General features: G+C 38.7%; 1 protein-coding gene across 1 annotated transcript; it reads left to right on the plus strand.

Annotated features, from left to right (window-relative positions):
• The first annotated feature begins 3,000 nt into the window (after positions 1-3,000).
• Positions 3,001-17,505, plus strand: LOC121324900 (interferon alpha-13-like). Its single transcript, XM_041267101.1, has 8 exons — positions 3,001-3,061; positions 3,194-3,261; positions 4,060-4,209; positions 4,320-4,424; positions 9,524-9,610; positions 16,019-16,168; positions 16,444-16,530; positions 17,243-17,505. The coding sequence occupies exons 1-8, from the start codon at positions 3,001-3,003 to the stop codon at positions 17,336-17,338; spliced, it is 804 nt and encodes a 267-aa protein (XP_041123035.1). The 3' UTR covers positions 17,339-17,505.
• The last annotated feature ends 1,714 nt before the right edge of the window (positions 17,506-19,219 follow it).

Consider the following 19,219-nt stretch of genomic DNA (forward strand, 5'->3'; position numbering starts at 1 on the left):
CTATGTATTGCTTTAGAAGGTCACACATGCATTAAAAATTAGGCGTTGGGCTGAATCGCATCTGCTGAATATGCCTAATACATTGTAATGTCTTCAAATGATATAGAAAGATAGCACTAATTAGGAGAATGGTATCTAAACCCTGTTAACTATAAGGTACACCTTAAATCGCGTGCTTAGTAACGCGGATGCAAAGCGGGTGTTGTGAGCTGCGACCCGTCTTATAAAAAGCATTTTCAAAAGAGAGGAAGAAGGGGCCTGCACCACTTAACTTCTACACCACTCAATTACATCTTATCTATGGCCTCCATAGATCTTATCATTGTAGCAGTTTTCTTAACTTACATTTTTTGAAACATATTTGAATGGTTCTGGACCAATACAAGCTCCGTTTTTTGGTGCTGAAAGAGCAGCTCCGTCTTATAAAAGCTGCCTTTTAGCACATTTTTTTCTCTCATCATGGAGGTACTCCTTGTTAACAGAGAAAGGCAGCATTTTAAAAAGAGAGAATTATTTGTAAGTGTGATTATATTATTAGAAAGCAAGACTGAGGCCGGGAGGGGAGAGGAGAGCGTTGGTTTGCGTTCGTTATCACTGAGACGGCATCAGATCTGATTGAGACGAAGCAAAAACCATCCCATAGGAATGGGCCAGTAGGTACCCACGAGCCTCCCAACAGGTAGAGTCGGTCTGGATCAAGCGCTTTGGGTGTAGCAGTCGTTAGATGGCGCCAAAAAGCGGTGTTGAAATAGTATTAATGACTTTACGAGTAACACGGTTAGGTTTAGGGGTAGAGATTGTGTTAGCTGTACACATTAGGTTTAGGTGTAGGGGATAGATTTAGGGTTTAGTAGGATAGTAGGTACCTAGTGGCCCATTCTTATGGGGTGATTTTTGTTTGATAACGTCCCATTCAATCGACTGATCTCAATCAGAGTCGGTCTGGATGAAGCGCTTTAATGGAGGCTGAATATAGTAGCCGTAGGGGGTGCTAAGGTGCTAAAAATCGGTGTTGAAGTAATAGTTAAAATGTCTTTAATAGTAACACAGTCAGGGTTAGGGGTAGACATTAGGTTTAGGGGTAGAGTAGATTTATGGTTTAGTATGCTAGTAGGTACCTACTGGCCCATTCATATGGGCTGATTTGTGTTTGATAACATCTCATTCAATCGACTGATCTCAATCAGAGCGGCTGGAAATTAGGTGGGATTTAAAAAAATGAATATCATTGAAAGTGTTTTAGTAACGTTTGCAAAAAAGGTTGATTAGGTAGCAAAACCAGAATTATATTATACTAGCCTGGGTTATTTAAGATAACAATACGCTCCCTTTGAATTGTTAGTTACTGCAGGTACTGAGTTGCCCTCCAGTCCAGCAGGATCTCAGAAGCCTCAGACACTCATTAATTATGACTAATCTCCTTTACCTATTCTGCGTTATTGGGGTGAATACTGATGCCTGATGTCGCCGTTCTGTGCCAATCCAAAATTTGATTAACTCTCTGGAGACACCCAATGTCTGGGAAAATTATATTTTCCCTTTTTTTCTGACAGGAGTGATGGAGAATACATGTATAACAGCCCTGTAGTCAATCTGTGTCATACTATGTATTCATTAGATTGATTTACTTTGATTTCATTTAACGATGATTGTGCTGTAACCCTGCCTATTAGACCGCCATTTTGGTATGCTGCCATCACCTTAAAACGTATAGTAGAACGAACAGCATTAAAACGTGCAGAGATACTGAAATTTATTTTTAAAGCAATTTTAATCGACGTTGCTAATTCTTTTCCCAAACCAATATAACAAAAAAAAGAACATTTCAATTACGACAATATTAAAAAAAAGAAAAGAAAAGAAAAGAAAAAACATAAGGGCACTTAAAATGTGCTGGTAAATATTATCCCTCAGTAAGTTAACCAGAGGCACACGTCTAATTTTATCTATATAAATAAATTACTCGCACTTTTAGTTACAAAAGTTTCGTGAAATCGCAACTGAACAGGAAAAGGGGTTTCTGTTTGTTCATTAGGACTTTCAACAGTGAGTTCTCTGGTATTTTGGGGTTTCTTCTTCAAGGGGAATTATTGGTTAAAACGGAATAACGGCTGTCTATTGTACCGAGATTTCATGGGATACAAGAAATCGCAATTTCCACATAATACCATCTGTGCGGTATACCCAGTGTACCCGAAGCGGAAGAATTAGCTTTATAGGCCTAATAGAAAGAGTAATCCTGCGGTTACAACAAGCCATCATTAAATGTCATTAGCAAAAGCATCCTCGCAGACAATGCATTAAGTAAGCATCTATCATCATTAACAATACTGGGATAGGTACAAAACCTACACATCCCTTCCGGCACTTTAAAATGAACTCTGACATCACACACCAATGTAAATCTAGAAATATTGTTTTTGTATTCTTTCGTGGTAATGACCGTATGTGTGGCAGTAGCCTACATCTCCCTACAATAATAGTTATTTATTGATCCACCTCGTTGACGTGATTTTAATCCACACTTGCTATATTGAGAAACACTACAAAGCGTCAGAATTGTTATGCTCTGCGTATCTGATTTAAAGTGACATAACTCCGTTTATACAACCGATCTCAGAACTGACGCTGCTGAAATTGCGCATCACCTGGATCGACAGCTAGCACGATTATAATAGGCAGTTGGGTTTTTTTTGTTTGTTTGTTTTTTTTTTTTTGTTGTTGTTGTTGTTTGTGAAATATTTACACAATTGCCAGTTATTTTTCTTATGTTTGTTCTGTAAAAATCACGGACACTCCCTGTCAAATGCTACTACTACTACTACTACTATAATAATAATAATAATAATAATAATAATAATAATAATAATAATAATAATAATAATTTTACAATTTTTTAGCGTGTACTTTGGCGTTCTATGAGTGTGAAAATACAGAAATAAACTAACTAATAAACAGTGAAGTAATATAAATAAAATAAGCATAATTATTTGTACAAGTATGCTAGAAAGCGTATTCCTCAGTGCGAGAATACCACAAAGCAGAAGCGAGAAAAGCAACGGTAAGATTTTCCCTAGAAGAACCAAAAAAGTCTATTAAAAGCAAAACTCGTGTTCGCTCACGTTTTCAACTGATGAAAACGATGCCTTCGTTTTTCACTTAGTAAATTAACCGTAACCTTTCCTTTATAAAGGCTGGCAGAATGGGTTCAAGCAGCACATTTTGGTGGACGTTTTCTTTGCATCAACCTCGTCAGTTAAGGTATGTCTATTGGGAAACATGTAAACCTATGTGTATGCTGTGACTGCTTTTATAAACTGTTTTGAACTAATTCGTATTTTGATTTTGTTATAGGGACGATTTAAACTCATTGCACGATGGCACAGCTGCATTTCTGGACATTTTGTCTCGTTTTGACATTCGTCCCTCAAATTCTTTCTCTGGAATGCAAATGGATGGATTTTCAGTTCAGACATAAAAATGAAATAAGTGCTGGTTTTCTGATTAAAAACCAAAAGTGCTTTTTGTACCATTTGAAAAAAATTTGTATAACAGGTGTTATATATATATATATATATATATATATTATATATATATATATATATATATATATATATATATATATATATATATATATAATATATATATATATATATATATATATATATATATATATATATATATATATATGGCATATATTAATGAACAGCTACTGTAGATAATAAAATTACGACAACTACAACAAATGGTCAGCCGTCCAAAGGTAACTTTGCAGAAAGTCTTTCCTATTGCCGGACGGCAAAGGACTTGCGGATATAAGTCTTCTAAGAGCCATCGGGATGGCCTAAAATAAATGAAATATAACTTTTTATGACAAAAACACTGTAGACTATTAAATATATATTATTATATATAATTATTAATATATAATATAATAATAATATTATAATAATAATAATAATAATTATATTAATTATTACGGACACGCCAAAACTTAATTTTTTGTTTTTTTTTTTTTTTTTTTTTTTTTTTTTTTTTTTTTTTTTTTTAATGTATCAGACTGAGACAACTGCATTGATTGCATATAACGTTCTGAGCCACGTCCTCAGACTTTTTGACGAAACTCTTACACCTGTGTCTTGGGACCTCTCAAAGCTGCGTCACTTCAAAAATACCCTATTCCGTCAGACAGAGAAGCTTGAGGAATGCGTAAGTAACACTTTGAATAGGTTACCGATACAGGATATATGTAGTTAAGTAGAAATGCCGGTTTGTATTGCATAGAACAGTCTTGATTCACGTTTTTTTTCGTCATTTAGATGGAAGGTCAAACACCTTTTGTTGGGGTCTTGAACTCCTTTGCCGACCGCAGCGAGCTTCTGAAGACCTACTTTGAAAATATGGAAAATGTTTTAAAGGACAAGGTAGAGTTAAGCATTTTTATATGAAATTCACGTGTAAAAGTGTACAGTGATAAAGAATAAGCCGCTACTGTGCCTATAATACATGGCGTTATTCACGTAATGTAATATGTGATCATGTGCATGTTATTCCAGGACCATGGTGTCTGCGCCTGGGAAATCGTAAGGATGCAAGTTATTCGTAACTTGAACCAACTAAATATGATGCTTGACAGAGCTGGGAATCGTTAAGAAAACAGAAGCATCGAACATGAGAAAACTCGCTTGTGCATTCCCCAAAATAATCAATTTATGGAATAATCACGTTTTTACTGTCTTCTGATCAGTATTAACAAAATCGTTATAATTTATAGCCTGTTCTTGTGCTATATTGCACCTTTTTTTCGCATTATTTATTTATTTATTTATTAACCTTGACTGTAATGCTACGTATTGTCATTTATTTATTTGGAACAACCTGTTTTACTTGGTTTGATATTTATCTATTTATTTATTTATTTATTTATTTGTATGGAATCTGTTAGCTTTTTAAAAAATGCGATAAAAAAAATAAAGTATGATTTCATAAGTTTTGCTTGTGCTTTTTTAAGAAAACAATGTACTATTGTTCTGCCAATACAAAACGATATTGGGGGGGGGGGGGGGGGGCATTGTGACGCATTGTGACGCATTATCAATCCTATTATCATACCGATCATCAGTTAGAGCCTAATCATTAAACTATCGTTTTTGTTCGTAAAGATGTAAAATGTTTCTGGTTTAACATTCATAGATGGTTTTTTTTTTTTTTTTTTTTTTTGTTTTTTTTTTAAAGAACAGTATGATTTAGTGTTAGAGGTTCTTTAAAATAGCGCTTACTGGGATCCATATACTACAGAAGTCAAACAAATCTTCTTTGACTTGTCTGATCTATGGCTAGTACATTAGCTTGACAGACTTTACTTTGGGAGTGTGCTTAGGTCTCTGCAACTACTTTTAGACTTTTTTTGGATATGTTTGTAGTCAGTGGAACACTGTAAACCAACCGCCTTGGTTTTTTTACATGTTGTAAGTTGTAACACGCAAATATGTATACATGCTCAAGGATAGGTTATTCAAAACCAGATAAGTGGGCCAAATATATAAGCAGTGGCTCAACTAACCATGTTATTATTACCATGGTATAGTACATCGCCAAATTAAAAGCACGTGTAACAGAACCAAAAAAGAAACGTCCCACAGTTTTCTGACTGGTGATTCCTAAGGCATAGTTCACAATAGCTAGAATATATTGTCCACATTGCTTGGCATTGTATCGATTGAGTTTATTTAATTATTTATTACAGGTATATATCACTTTTTATGTATAAGTATCACAAAGCACTGTGCAGTACATTTTAAAATATACTCCCAGCTTTAGTGCGCGAACCTCTCACAGTTGCGCGCTTCAAATCAGCTCTCAAGATCTACCTGTTCTCTTTTGCTTTCAATGCTCTTTAAGCCTGATATCTGTTATTCGCTGCTGTCTACATTGCTATTTCAGGTTTTTCACTCCTTCTTATTCGTGTTATTCTGTATGACACACGCGTCCACAATGTTTAAAATTAAAATCTTAGCCTTTTATTTAATGTATTGTGCCTATATTTAATGTATTTGCATTTTTTAATGCACTATGCCCTGTATTTCACTGCATTTAATGTAGTATGCATTGTTCCTAACTATCTTGTAAAGCGCTTTGTGATGGTGGTCCACTATGAAAGGTGCTATGTAAAATAAATATTGATTGATGTTGTCGTATAAGACGAAAATGCGTACCGTGGGTATATTTTTTAACAGGATAGCCTTTATAATAAAGGCAGAGATGATGCTTACAGTCTGAAGGTGAGCGATACATGCCTAACTTAAGGAAAACTCCTGATTGTACATTTTTGTTTTCAAGATGATTCAATAAGATGAAGTGGTCTACAATATCAAAGGCAGCACTTAGATCTTAGAGAATTGAAACTGAAGGAAAGTCCAAGTCAGACTTTAACAGCAGATCATCTACAACTCTGACAAGGGCTGTCTCTGTGTTATGTGCAGCACGGAATCCAGACTGAAACCTCACAGATACATAATTTAGAATTTATGTCTAATTAGACAATTGGACATTCTTTCTAGAACGTTATTTAAGAATGGTAAATTGGAGATTGGCCTATAATTATTCAGGACTTTGAGGACTTTAGTAGACAATAATCCTTACACTAGCAGTGCATTAGAGCAGACATTTTGAAAAGCTTTGAAAGTGTAACTATAAAGTCTGTTTCAAAGCTTTTTTTCAGAATGCCTGCTCTAGTGTATTGATAGTGTAAGGATTATTACCTATATTGTCAAACAGGTAACATAGCAATAATGATCCATGACGTGGTACGGAAAAGAAAAACCTGAGGATTTGAGGACAGAGCTCAAACCTAGAGCACCGGAATGGCCATTTTAAAAAGATCTTTGAAACAGACTTTAAAAATATAATTGTAAAAAGTCGTCAAAATGTTAACAACGAAGAGAAAAATGACAAGTACATTATTTAAACAGTTGTAACAAGACGTATGGACGTATAAGGTTGTATTTTTCAGAACCCCTCTACTTACTTTTAAATGTACAACTTATCAACTTTGTCAAGTTGATTAACAGTAAAAATTGTTGTCTTGGCTAACGTTCTTAATAGGGTTAAGATGACATCATAAATAACAAATAATCCCACACCAAGTTTTTTCACATTTGAATAAGTGCTTCCCAAGGCTAAACGTGTGTGCATAAATAAGACAGACAACACTACAGTATCGCCCTGATACTGGGTATATTTGTCCCCTACTAGATTATTCATGTTTGGCTTTTTTCCCTCAGTAACAAAAATTGCATACAAATAAACAAAAAATGAAATATAATTGCAATACTACCCTTACTAAAGTTTATTTACTGGTTTATTTACTTTGGCGCATTAATGTCACAAAACTCTGCTAATGGCCTTCATGTTCGGTACATGATTGTGTACACTTTCTATCCACAGTGCAGGGATGGCAGAAGAGGTGCAGAGAGCTTCTCCTTCAGTCTGCTTCTGAAGCTCCTCCAATTCGAAGCAAACTTATGTCATTCATGTCAAGGAAACATTTAAAAAAAAAAACCGTTGTGTAATTGTGTGGCATTTTATGTCACTTTTTTGATACCCCTCTAGCAGAGAATGACCCTTACAGCCTTTTGAGAAAACAAAATTATCAAACAGTATTTTGTACACGGGACTGCATCACATACTAGAGAAGAAACCAGTCCTGTATATATTACTTTTTGATAGCCCTGTAGACCAACATGGAAAAGAGATGCCTAATATATGTTATTTGATTAGGGGGTAAGTAAGAGGGATCAATACTTTAGCGACCTTTAAAATACAGTAAAAAATGTATTTCGGAAAATTAAAAAGGGACATGTAAGACCGGGGGGGGGGGGGGGGGGGGGGGCAAGGGGGGGGGACATAATACATTAAATCTGGTTCAATGTTTACGATCGTGAGGAAACTCCAGCCCCTCGAATAACATATTCATTACCAGTAGCTTTTTTATACAAAAATAAATAGTAGATAGACTACTATTAGGCAAAAATAAAAATGAAATTCATAAAATGTGAACATTACAGTCCCATAGAAAACGTGTATTTAAGATATTCATTTCAAACATTTCCCAGGACATGTGGACAGTGGGATTGTAGTGCTGTCGTTTCTCAACATGTGGGGTTCGGAGGTTCAGGTGCTATACCACGCACCTGCCCGAAATCTGGCGAGACTGTTCATTTTGTATTCCCTAAGAAAAATAGTTTGATTGATACTATGAAAAATAATAATGGGGTCACTCTAATGGAAAGTTTCATTTCCCCAATAGCTACATCAGAGGTGAAATTCCATACCAGTTTTAGAAACCAGAATTATTAAATGTATCGCCTTAACACAATATAAATTTATTGGTGTTCAAATAATATATGCCATTCTGTAAACAAAAATAATAATAATAAAATATAGGCACAGCAATTAGACAGTGACCAGCAGAACAACCTAATTGTTTAATATTCATATGGCGAACTATCCTTTCATCTTATAGTCATGACAGATAAACCCAGCATAGTGCGCCCGGCCACCAAAAAAAGTCGCCTAATGTAACTCTTTCTGCTAAATTGTGTCTTCATTTCATCAGTCTTTAGCTGGATATTGAACATGGCTGGATGATGGAAGACGAAAAAACGTTTCGTATAGGAAGATGAAATATAATGGAGTTGTCTTTTCGTTGTTTTTGTAGAGAGCATTGCTTGCAGACAACATCTTAAATTACACAATAGGCCTACTTAATGAAACCAAATTGTCTTTGGTGTGGCATCTTTTTGATACATCATCATTCTTTAAAAGCTCCGTTTTGTACCTATCCTTTTTTCATCAACAGCACATTTATTGGCTTAATGTGGGAGAAATACACCAACAAACGTTCTAATGGAAAGTTGCGGTAACTACAGCAGTGTAAGCGTTCATCACTGTAGAAATACCCACATAACAGCTTTGTCTTAGACAATGATACGAAAAAGAAACAAACCGAAACTTCATCATTTTCTGTAATTTCTTTAATACTATTCGTTTTTGATTTCGCCCTTTAAATACAGCAGCATGAATTTAAGAAGCATAACATTCTTCGAAAAACATTTGGACACCCTACTGAAGTAAATGCCTTTTAAGAGATTCTAATGTAACGTGTTGGTGACATTTTGAAATGTGTATTGTAATGTATGCACTGTTCCATATGTTTAATTGTCTATCTTTCTTGTATTTGAGTTTAGTCATACCAGAGCTGATCACAGAATGGCTTTTGAAAACGTCTTTGCTGTGTGCTGCATCGTGCTGTGCTTCTGGTCGCCGACTTTCTCAAAGCCAATGAGGTGCAGAATGAACGGACACCTGACTCAAATAAACAAACAACTGCTGATAGAGCTGGTAGGCTGGAAATAAGATAAACAGACCGGTCGAGAACTTGGTCATTCATTCACTTGTCAAATAGTTAATGGTTTACTTTAAGTGTACTTAACTGATATTTTTTTTTTTTTTTTTTGTACAGGGAGGCAATTTTCCTGTGCAATGCAAAAAAGAGAACGTAGCGATTGCTGTGCCGCTGGATGCCTATGAGATTACAGAGGACTCCCAGGTATGTAGCGCTTAGTGTGTGTGTGTGTGTGTGTGTGTGTGTGTGTGTGCGTATATATATATATATATTATATATATTTATATATCTAATATATATTAGAGATGAGATAGCGAGAAGAGAGAGAGAGAGAGGAGAGAGAGAGAGAGAGAGAGAGAGAGAGAGAGAGACTTTTAAGATCCTTTATTTAAATATTCCAAATAAAATCCATTAAAATTCAAATAAAGGTAAAACACAACAAAAGTTAAGATTCCTACTGCCTGAGCAAAATTTAAAAAATCCTAAAATATATCGTGTTCTCCTTAAAAACAGATTTTAAACAAAATAAAAGGATCATTAAAAAATCAATATTAAACAGTGTTTTTTTTTTTTTCTTTGTTGAAAACAGATAAAAGCCAAAAATAAAACACTGTAAAACAAAAATTAAATAAAATTAGAACAAAAACTGGAGCTCCCCCTCCTCACTCACAGCACACAAGGCGTCTCCCACACACCACCTCTCCTGAAAGTCCTCCAGGTTACTGACCAGTTTAAAATACTCAAACTCTACTCTGATCTGGCTGACCACGAGCACCCTGAACTGAACCACTAAACTGGTCAGTCCAGAACCAGAGAGTTGATTTTTCCTTGTCTTTAAAATAGCCAATTTTGCCTGTCCAAATAAAAAATTAATAAGAACACACCTGTTTTTCATTTTAAAACTGTATAGAACCCCAAAAATAAAAAGCTCCTTACTAAAAACGACCCCTAAATTATTCAGGATTCCCTGCAGTAAATTAAAAAGTGGCCGCAGCCTCTCACACTCACTGTAGGCATGAAAGAGAGTTTCCTCTGCTGAGCAAAAAGCGCACTGCTCACTGATGCTGGGGTCCACTCTATGGAGAAACCTGCCTGTGGACACAATGCAGTGTAGAATCTTCCACTGCAGGTCCCCCACTCTCTTGGCGAGAGGCGGCTTGTACAGCACCCTCCACACCGGCCTGTGCCCCTCCTCTACAGCCAAGTAAGCTCGCCACTTAGAGTCTACCAGACCCCTTAGCCTACTATACTCTGTGGCTTTAACACACAATTTGTATATATGTTTTCCATTCATTGTGTGAAAGATAATTTCCTCCACATTCTGCAATTTAAGCAAAGTCCCTCCATTCTCTCCACCCCCCTCACCTTCCTCACCTACTGCTGGTGACACGATCATCCCTGGAAATAAGGAAAGCTGTCTCTGCTCTGTGCCTCTGGACAACTCCTCCCTCAGGACTGCCTTGAGCCGCGGGGAGAGGCAGCCCCTCAACTCACCCATCAGTCTTTCTGCAAGCCTCTCTGAGTGCCAGCCTAGCTGTGCAGTTAGCTGGGAGGCAGTTAGCCAGCAGGAGAGCTCAAGGTTTAACAGGTGGACCATCCTGGTTACACCTGCTTTTAAAAAACTGGCACAGAGCGTCATCGACTGGAGGAACTTAACTGGAAAGAGTGGATTAAAAAATAGGGGCTCCTCAAACAGGTCCTGCCCTGTCAAGGACTCCACATCCCTTTCCACCCTCACCAGCTGCCAGGCTTTTAAAATACTTTGATAAAAAGGAGGAAGTCCTGCTTTACTAAAACTGGTGTTCTCAATTAAAAACAGGTGTTTTCCTAACCCCAGCCCCCCAAATCTATTGAGAAGGAAACAGGCCAGCCTCTTCCAATGAGCCTCCTCCTCAGTGTACAGGAGTCTCTGAACCGCCTGCAGTCTGAAGGCTGCCACCCTGCTGGCAATGCTGACTAGCCCCTGCCCCCCCTCATCACTAGGGAGGTAGAGGACTGCCGGCCTCAAACTGTGTCTCCCGCTCCAAAAGAACTCCAGCAACACTCTCTGGATCTCCTTCACCAGGCCCTGGGGTGGGTCCAGGCATACCAGCTTGTGCCACAAGCTAGAGGCCACCAGATTATTAATAACAAGCACCCGGCCCTTGAAGGACAGTTGAGCCAGCAGTCCCTTCCACCTCTGCAGCCGCCCCCTCACCCTGTCCAACAAACCCTCCCAGTTCTTTTTCATGTAGTTTTCTGTTCCGAGGTGCACCCCCAACACTTTAATACCTGTTCTGTTCCATTTCAGCCCCTCAGGCAGGAAAGGAGGGGTGCCCTCATCCCAGCTGCCTGACAGGAAGGTGTCACATTTTGCCCAGTTTACTCTGGCAGAAGATGCTCTCTGGAACTCATTTAGAGTCTGCTGCAGCGCTTGGACATCTGCATCCCCACTCACAAACACAGTCACATCGTCTGCGTAGGCAGACACCTTCACTGTGGCAGAGGAGGGTGTGGAGGGCGAGGAGGGCACTGTCCATCCAGCTAGCCTGACCCTCAGCAGGTGCAGCAGGGGCTCTATAACCAGTGAATACAGCATACCAGACAGGGCACAGCCCTGCCTTATACCCCTGCACACTGGGAAGGGCTGACTCAGCCCATTGTTGATCTTTAAAATACTAAAAATGTTGGAATATAAAAGCCGAATATAAGAAATAAAACCAGGACCGAACCCGAAGGCTTCCAGTGTATGAAAGAGGTAGGTGTGGTCGACTCTGTCGAAAGCCTTCTCTTGATCCAGGGAGACCATTCCTACATTAAAATCACAAATATCACTTACAGTTAAAAAATCTCGAATAAAAAACAAGTTATCAAAAATAGAGCGACCCGGTATACAATATGTTTGATCCATATGTATTACAGTTCCAATAACACTTTTTAATCTATTAGCGATTGTTTTGGATAAAATCTTTAAATCAGAACATAAAATTGACACAGGTCTCCAATTTTTAAGCTGGCATAGGTCTCCCTTCTTGGGCAGCAGTGTAACCACTGCCCTACGGCAGCTAAGAGGCAGTTCCTTGTGGCTGAGGCTCTCTCTCAGAACCTGGAGCAAATCCTCCCCCATTATATCCCAGAAATTATTATAAAATTCTGCTGGCAGTCCATCGATCCCGGGAACCTTTCCGCTGGAGAGCTGCTTGACAGCGGCGGTCATCTCCTGGTGGGTCAGCGGTGCGTCCAGCTGAATCTGCTCCTTCTCACTGAGGCTGGGTAACCCCTGGAGCAGCCGCTCAGTGTCCTCTATGTTGCACAGTTCTTTATTATAAAGTTCCTTGTAAAAACGCACCGCCTCTCTGCTGATTTCCTCCCGGGTGTGCAGTTCTTTCCCACCAGGAGTCCTGATACAACACAGCTGTCTACTGTCCGCTCTCTTCCTCTCCAGGTTGAAGAAGAAACTAGTGGGGGCATCCATGTCTCTCAACTCCATGAATCTGGAACGCACAATCGCCCCCTTCACTCTTTCCTTCAGCAAGCTCCCCAGCGCGATTTTCTGCTCCTTTAGGTTCTCCAGGGTCTGTTCTTTAAATTCTGAATTTAAACTTTCCTCTAGGAGGAGGATTTTGGACTCCAGTTCTCTCACGGCTGTGTTCAGTGACCTGGTTGCATTTATAGTATATTGTTGACAAAAACATTTAATTTGTATTTTGCCAATGTCCCACCACTGTCTTAAATCTTTATATTGTGCTTTTTCTTTTTTCCAAATTATCCAAAAAAGTTTGAATTGTTGCTTAAATTTTACATCTTGTAATAATTTTACATTGAAATGCCAGTAAGATGCTCTGTGGGGTTCTGATTGAATTATTACTGTAATTAATAGACAGTGGTGGTCAGAGAGACTACTGGGGATGATTCTTGCTTTGATAAATTTATTTAAATCGTTTTTTGAAGTATAAAACCGGTCTAGTCTTGCTCTATATACACAGTCTGTGTGATACTGAGACCAGGTGTATTGTCTTGAACTGGGGTGCAGGCATCTCCATATGTCAACCAGGTCACTGGACTCTAACAATGCAGCCAACTCTCTGGAGGACTGAGGGTGTGGTTCATCATTATTTCTATCAATATTAAAATTAACAGTACAATTAAAATCTCCTCCTACTACCACCACATCATTATTATTAATATTAAAAAGAGCTTGCTTTAATTTCTTAAAAAATAAAATTCGTTCCCCCCCTCTATTGGGGGCATAAATATTAATAAAAACATACACTGTACTGCCCAGCCTAGCTCTTACTTTTAAAATCCTCCCTTTCTCGATTTCATCCATATCTAGTAAAACTGCCCCCAGGCTGGGTTTAAAAAGCACGGCTACTCCTGCACTAGTACTAGCGCCGTGACTCATCACGCACAGCCCCTTCCACTCCGCTCGCCACGCCTCCTCATTCTCCTGATCCGAGTGCGTTTCCTGCAGAAACACCACCCCCGCCTGCTTCTGCTCTAAAAACTCGACTAGCTGCGCCCTCTTAAAAGACTGTCTGCAGCCGTTTAGATTAAAAGAAATAAAAACGCACCTTTCCATCATAGCTAAAAAAACTAACACACTAAAACAAGTAATAAAAGAAGTTTCATAAAACACAGCCATTTTTAAACAAGAGATTTTGAACCACTTTTAAGATCCTTTTTAATTTTCTGAACAATTTTTTTTAATCTATAACGTTTTGGCTGATCAAATTCTTCTATTGTGGCTTTCCTTGTTATAACGTGAGCGGAGTGGAGAAATAACCTTAGATCAGGGAAAAAACTCTCTATTTCTACTCCCCTTTTCCCTTTTGTTTCTATCATAAAATCATTTACCTGCTCAAGTGTGTATAACTTTTTCTTACTGACGGGTTGGCTATCAGGGATGTCTGAGATAAGCGAGGAGTCAGAGAGCTCCCCCTCCATCTCATCCGCGCTGTCCTCTCGCTCGCCCCCGAGAATCCGCTCCTCCGCAGCTCCCTCCGACTCCCCGACACCGGTCTCTGCTACAGCCGGCACTGTTTCAGGCGGCTGAGATTCAGCTAGCGGAGAGTCTTGCACCGCGCCCGGCTCACCCTGCGCTGTGCTCTCTTCCTCCGCGTTGGGAGGGACTGACGCCCCGCCTGGAGCCCGCAGTCTCCCTGTCTGCACGGGTTCGGAGTTCTGCACTGGCTGCGCTCTGCCATCCGGCAGCTCTGCAGCCTTCCGCTGAATTCGTGTCTTTTTCGCTACTACCTTGAATGATTCTTCACCATTCTCAGTAGTAGCGGTATTATCCTCCGAACCCGTCAGTGACAGGCTGCGGCTGGGTCTCTTTGTGCGAGGCCGTGGTGTTGGTGGTTCTGCTCCGGTTTCCTTCTGGATCGCCCCCTCCTCGGTCAGCACGGGCTCGCTCTGCGGCTGCGCTGGGGGAGCCGACTCTTCCTCCCGCTCACCCCCAACACCCCCGACTTCCTCCCCGCCAGCATCGCCCTGATCCTGCCCTGTCTCCGCTCTAGCCTCTTTTCTCGGGCAGGCTTTCCTCTGGTGTCCCTGTTCTCCACAGTAAAAACATCTCATCGTTTCGGAACTGACAAAAACTACACAATTCATCCCTTCCACGTTAAAATTCCAGGCAACATTAATGACTTGGTTAGGATCATTTAGTAAGACAAACGCCTGCCTTCTAAACGACATGACGTGCCTAACACTGTTATTTTTGCACCCCAGCGGGATTCCCTTAATCGGGGACACCAGTTTACCAAAACGAGCTAAATTCTTTTCTAATTGCTCATTTTTTAAAAACGGAGGCACATTAGAAATAATAACTTTCGTAACCGGGGTTACTAGAGGGGAAACCTGAACAAATTCACCTTTCACTGTAAATCCTTCCTCTACCAGCTTGTGTACCAGAGACACCTCCACTAAAAATATTACTAGCGCTTTATTCATTCTTGACGCCGACATAATATTTTCAAACCCCACCACCTCTCCTACTGCCAGCAGGCACTCCTCCACCGAAACCCCGGGGTCAGGCAGGCAACGGACCCCGTGTCGGCGGGTGAGAGCCCCCAGCCCTCCTGAACGAGACCCCATAACGGGATCTCAAACAAACACAAACACCCAACCACTAACCTACGAACAAACAATTACATACCCCAAGAAGAACAACTACGTAACAAACAAACACAAAAAAAATAAATAAATAAATAATAAATAAATTAATAGATAAAAAAATTCAGTTTTAATGTACCGGTTATTTTATTGCATGGCGTTCAAGGCCTGCAAGTCCTTGAGACCTCCTCCGAACCGAGAACCTCCCTGCCTGCGTTTGTTTGTGATGCTTTTTTGTTGACAGACAATTATCCGCGCCACATCTTATTGATCTATTGCACTTTTTATTATATTTATCACTATTATTTCTTTCAAAAATTTAAAGGGCCACGGACCTCCGGCGTGCGCCGCAAGGTGGAGCGACCCGTTCGGGACGGAGGTTCGGCGGTGCTCTCTCCTCCTCTGCAGTCTCTCTCGATAGAGAGAGAGAGAGAGAGATCGTGTATTAGATCTATATACAGGTTATATATGTACCTATTTATTTATTGCACATTTTTATGTTGCATGTTGTGTCTATAGATTGAAGACATCAAGATGACGATTTATGAGGTATTAAATGACGTCAACAAGATTTTCCTGAGTGGGCCGAAGCCTGCAAGCTGGAATAAGACTAATCTGGATAACTTTCATAACAACCTTCATCGCCAGATTCACGGAGTAAAACAGTGTGTAAGTACAGTATAATACCCGAAAACAGAATATCAGGTGCATGAATCGCGATGCGGCTGAGACACACTGCAGCTAAAGTGAATTCGAATGATTTGCCAGAGGAAGGCTTTCGGCGTTTGTCTGTGGTTGTATATTTCTAATCCCTCTTTTTCAAACAAGCACGTGTATAGGATTTATACACCAAATACATCTTTGTAAACAGAATTAAGACGCTGATGGATTTAAAAACATGAGTTTTACTATTATTAAATCAGACTTCTTACCAATCTGTGCAGGTGCAGGTCAGAGCTGGAGCGCCACAAGGCAGTCACCTGGTGCTAAAGGCGTATTTTAAGAAACTGCAAAATGTTTTACAAGACAAGGTGAGGATGAATGAATTTTTATATTCACGGGCACAAGTAATACTTTAAAACAGTAGTAACCATGCAGTGTAAAAATCGATTAGGGATTAACATGTTTTCTTCAAGTGTAATATTTGCTTTGACAGTGGGCTATAGCAAGTATAAACGGTATTATGCGAAGTTTCCAAATTTCTACATTTTCTACGTTTTTTATACAAAATGTTTAGTCTGTTTTGTCAATACAAGTCAAACTTAGACCTAGGTGTTTGCAACCCCATTGTGTTCATTGAATAAAACACCCTGATTAGAATCACTCGATTTAACAGGACGTTATCAAACAAAAACCATCCCATAGGAATGGGCCAGTAGGTACCCACGAGCCTCCCAACAGGTAGAGTCGGTCTGGATCAAGCGCTTTGGGTGAAGCAGCCGTTAGAGGGCGCCAAAGCGGTGTTGAAATAGTAATAATGACTTTACTAGTAACACGGTTAGGGTTAGGGGTAGAGATTGTGTTAGCTGTACACATCAGGTTTAGGTGTAGGGGATAGATTTAGGGTTTAGTAGGCTAGTAGGTACCTAGTGACCCATTCATATTGGCTGATTTTTGTTTGATAACGTCCCATTCAATCGAATGATCTCGATCAGAGCGGCTGGATAAATACATATTTAATATTAAATGTTAGGCTTGCTTTATTAACTGGTTGTTGAATATATTTTCCTTGTTCTTTTTCAGGACTACAGTTTCTGTGCTTGGGAAATTGTAAGAAAAGAAGCAGTAAACACTTTAACCCAAGTTCAGCTGCTCATGGACAAAGCTGAGATCGAGTAAAATGACTGGAAAATGTTACTGTCATTATTGTGTATTGTTAAAATGTTCAATTATTTCAATTCAACTGCTGTTACAGCGTTTTGAAATGTATCCTACCAGCATTGCCTATTTATTTAAATATTTATTGCATATATTTATTTAATTATTTATGTTTGGAGATGTGTTTTATTTTTATACCATGTGGCTTTTTTATACTAAATTATTAAACTTTTATACATTTTAAATGTGTGTTTGTGTTTTACTAGTAGCGTCCTCTATTGAAAACAAAAACAAACAAACAAAGAAACACAATCTGAGTGGGTTCAGAGAATATTAAGAACAAAACATCTCAGTTATTTGTTGCTTCAAGGAATTGGTGACAAACACATAATTAAATTGATTATGAAAATAAATTACTGTACCGGTGTCACATCTATTTATGCTCTCTATCAAATATTATACTATATATTCTATGTAAGAATATCATGTTAATATAATCGTATACACAATAGATACAAGCAAGCAAAAACGCGCAGGTCACAGCATGTCCTAATGTACATGTTTGTATCATAACACATTCGTCGTGGAGTCAAATCAAAGAATTGACTGACGATTCCAGCGAAAAAAATACATTAAATACTACGAAAATATTAGCATTTCCACCTCATTTCTTATACTCTCTTCCATATGGCTCCACCCTGTTATCGCACACCTTCAACACACCTCCTGGAAAGGGGGGAAACTCGCCCAAATCTATAACACGCTACATTGCGTCACATTAAAGCATTCTACAGACTGTGTTAACCTACTTCTTTGTTTGTGATGTTCTGTTTTCACACTGTGTCACCACTCCTCCACACATCTTGATTAGAGACCTGAGCTAGGGTATAAAAACAAAGGCGCGTGTGCGCTTCGGTGTTCTGTGTTCTGTGTGTTACTGTGACTGAATAAACGACATTTGATTTTGTACAGTTCTCCTTGTCGGGGCTCACTTATTTCCTGACCCACAATACATAACGCTAACCATAGGCCTTTTAAATATATATATTAAAAACATGGTAAACCAGGGTAAACTATGACAAATGCAGCATATAAACAGCACTGGAAAACTGTAAATCACTGCACATTTACAATAGTACACGTTAACATGCGAGCATCTTTTAAAATGGTACTGTGAAAGAAGTCATTTGAGCTAAAAGGATTGTTTGAAGTTAAAACATTCAGAATATGTATTTGTTTTACAATTGCGTGTATTTTCTTCTGTCACTGATGTATTTTAATCAATGGGTATTGTTTATGCTCGTTTTGTTAAGACATATCTTTCTGCTTTTATAACTTGGTCACTCTTTTGGTACCCTTGCTGCAGAGAATGACTCTTACAGCCTTTTGAGAAAAAAAAAAATTAGCCCACAGTATTTAGTACACGAGACTACATCACAGAAGCCTCCAGTCCTGTATATATTGCTTCTTAATAGCCCTGTAGACCAACACGGAAGAGATGTCTAATGTTTGCTATGTGATAAGGGGGTAAGTAAAATCATCGGAAATTAACAAATAAATAAATACATAAAAAACGAAAACCCGTTTAGACGTCAGAGAATCAAGAAAGAGTTTTTAAAAAAAGTTGGGTAAATCGGGAAGTTCCAAATAATATTTGTATGTAAGTAAGGAACGTGGTAAGGAAGGGGGGGGGGTACTTTTAAAGTAAAAGTGGCTAGTAATTTTATTTAAATATTGATTATATTAAATCCGATTCAATGTTTACGATCGTGAACGGATTCCCGCTCCTCGAATAACATGTTCATTACCTGTAGCTCTATAATTATTTATACAGAAATAAATAGTTAATCAACTACTATTAGGCAAAAATAAGAATGAAATTCATAAAATGTGAGCATTACA

This window comes from Polyodon spathula, chromosome 12 (assembly GCF_017654505.1).
Source record: "Polyodon spathula isolate WHYD16114869_AA chromosome 12, ASM1765450v1, whole genome shotgun sequence".
NCBI lineage: Eukaryota > Metazoa > Chordata > Actinopteri > Acipenseriformes > Polyodontidae > Polyodon > Polyodon spathula.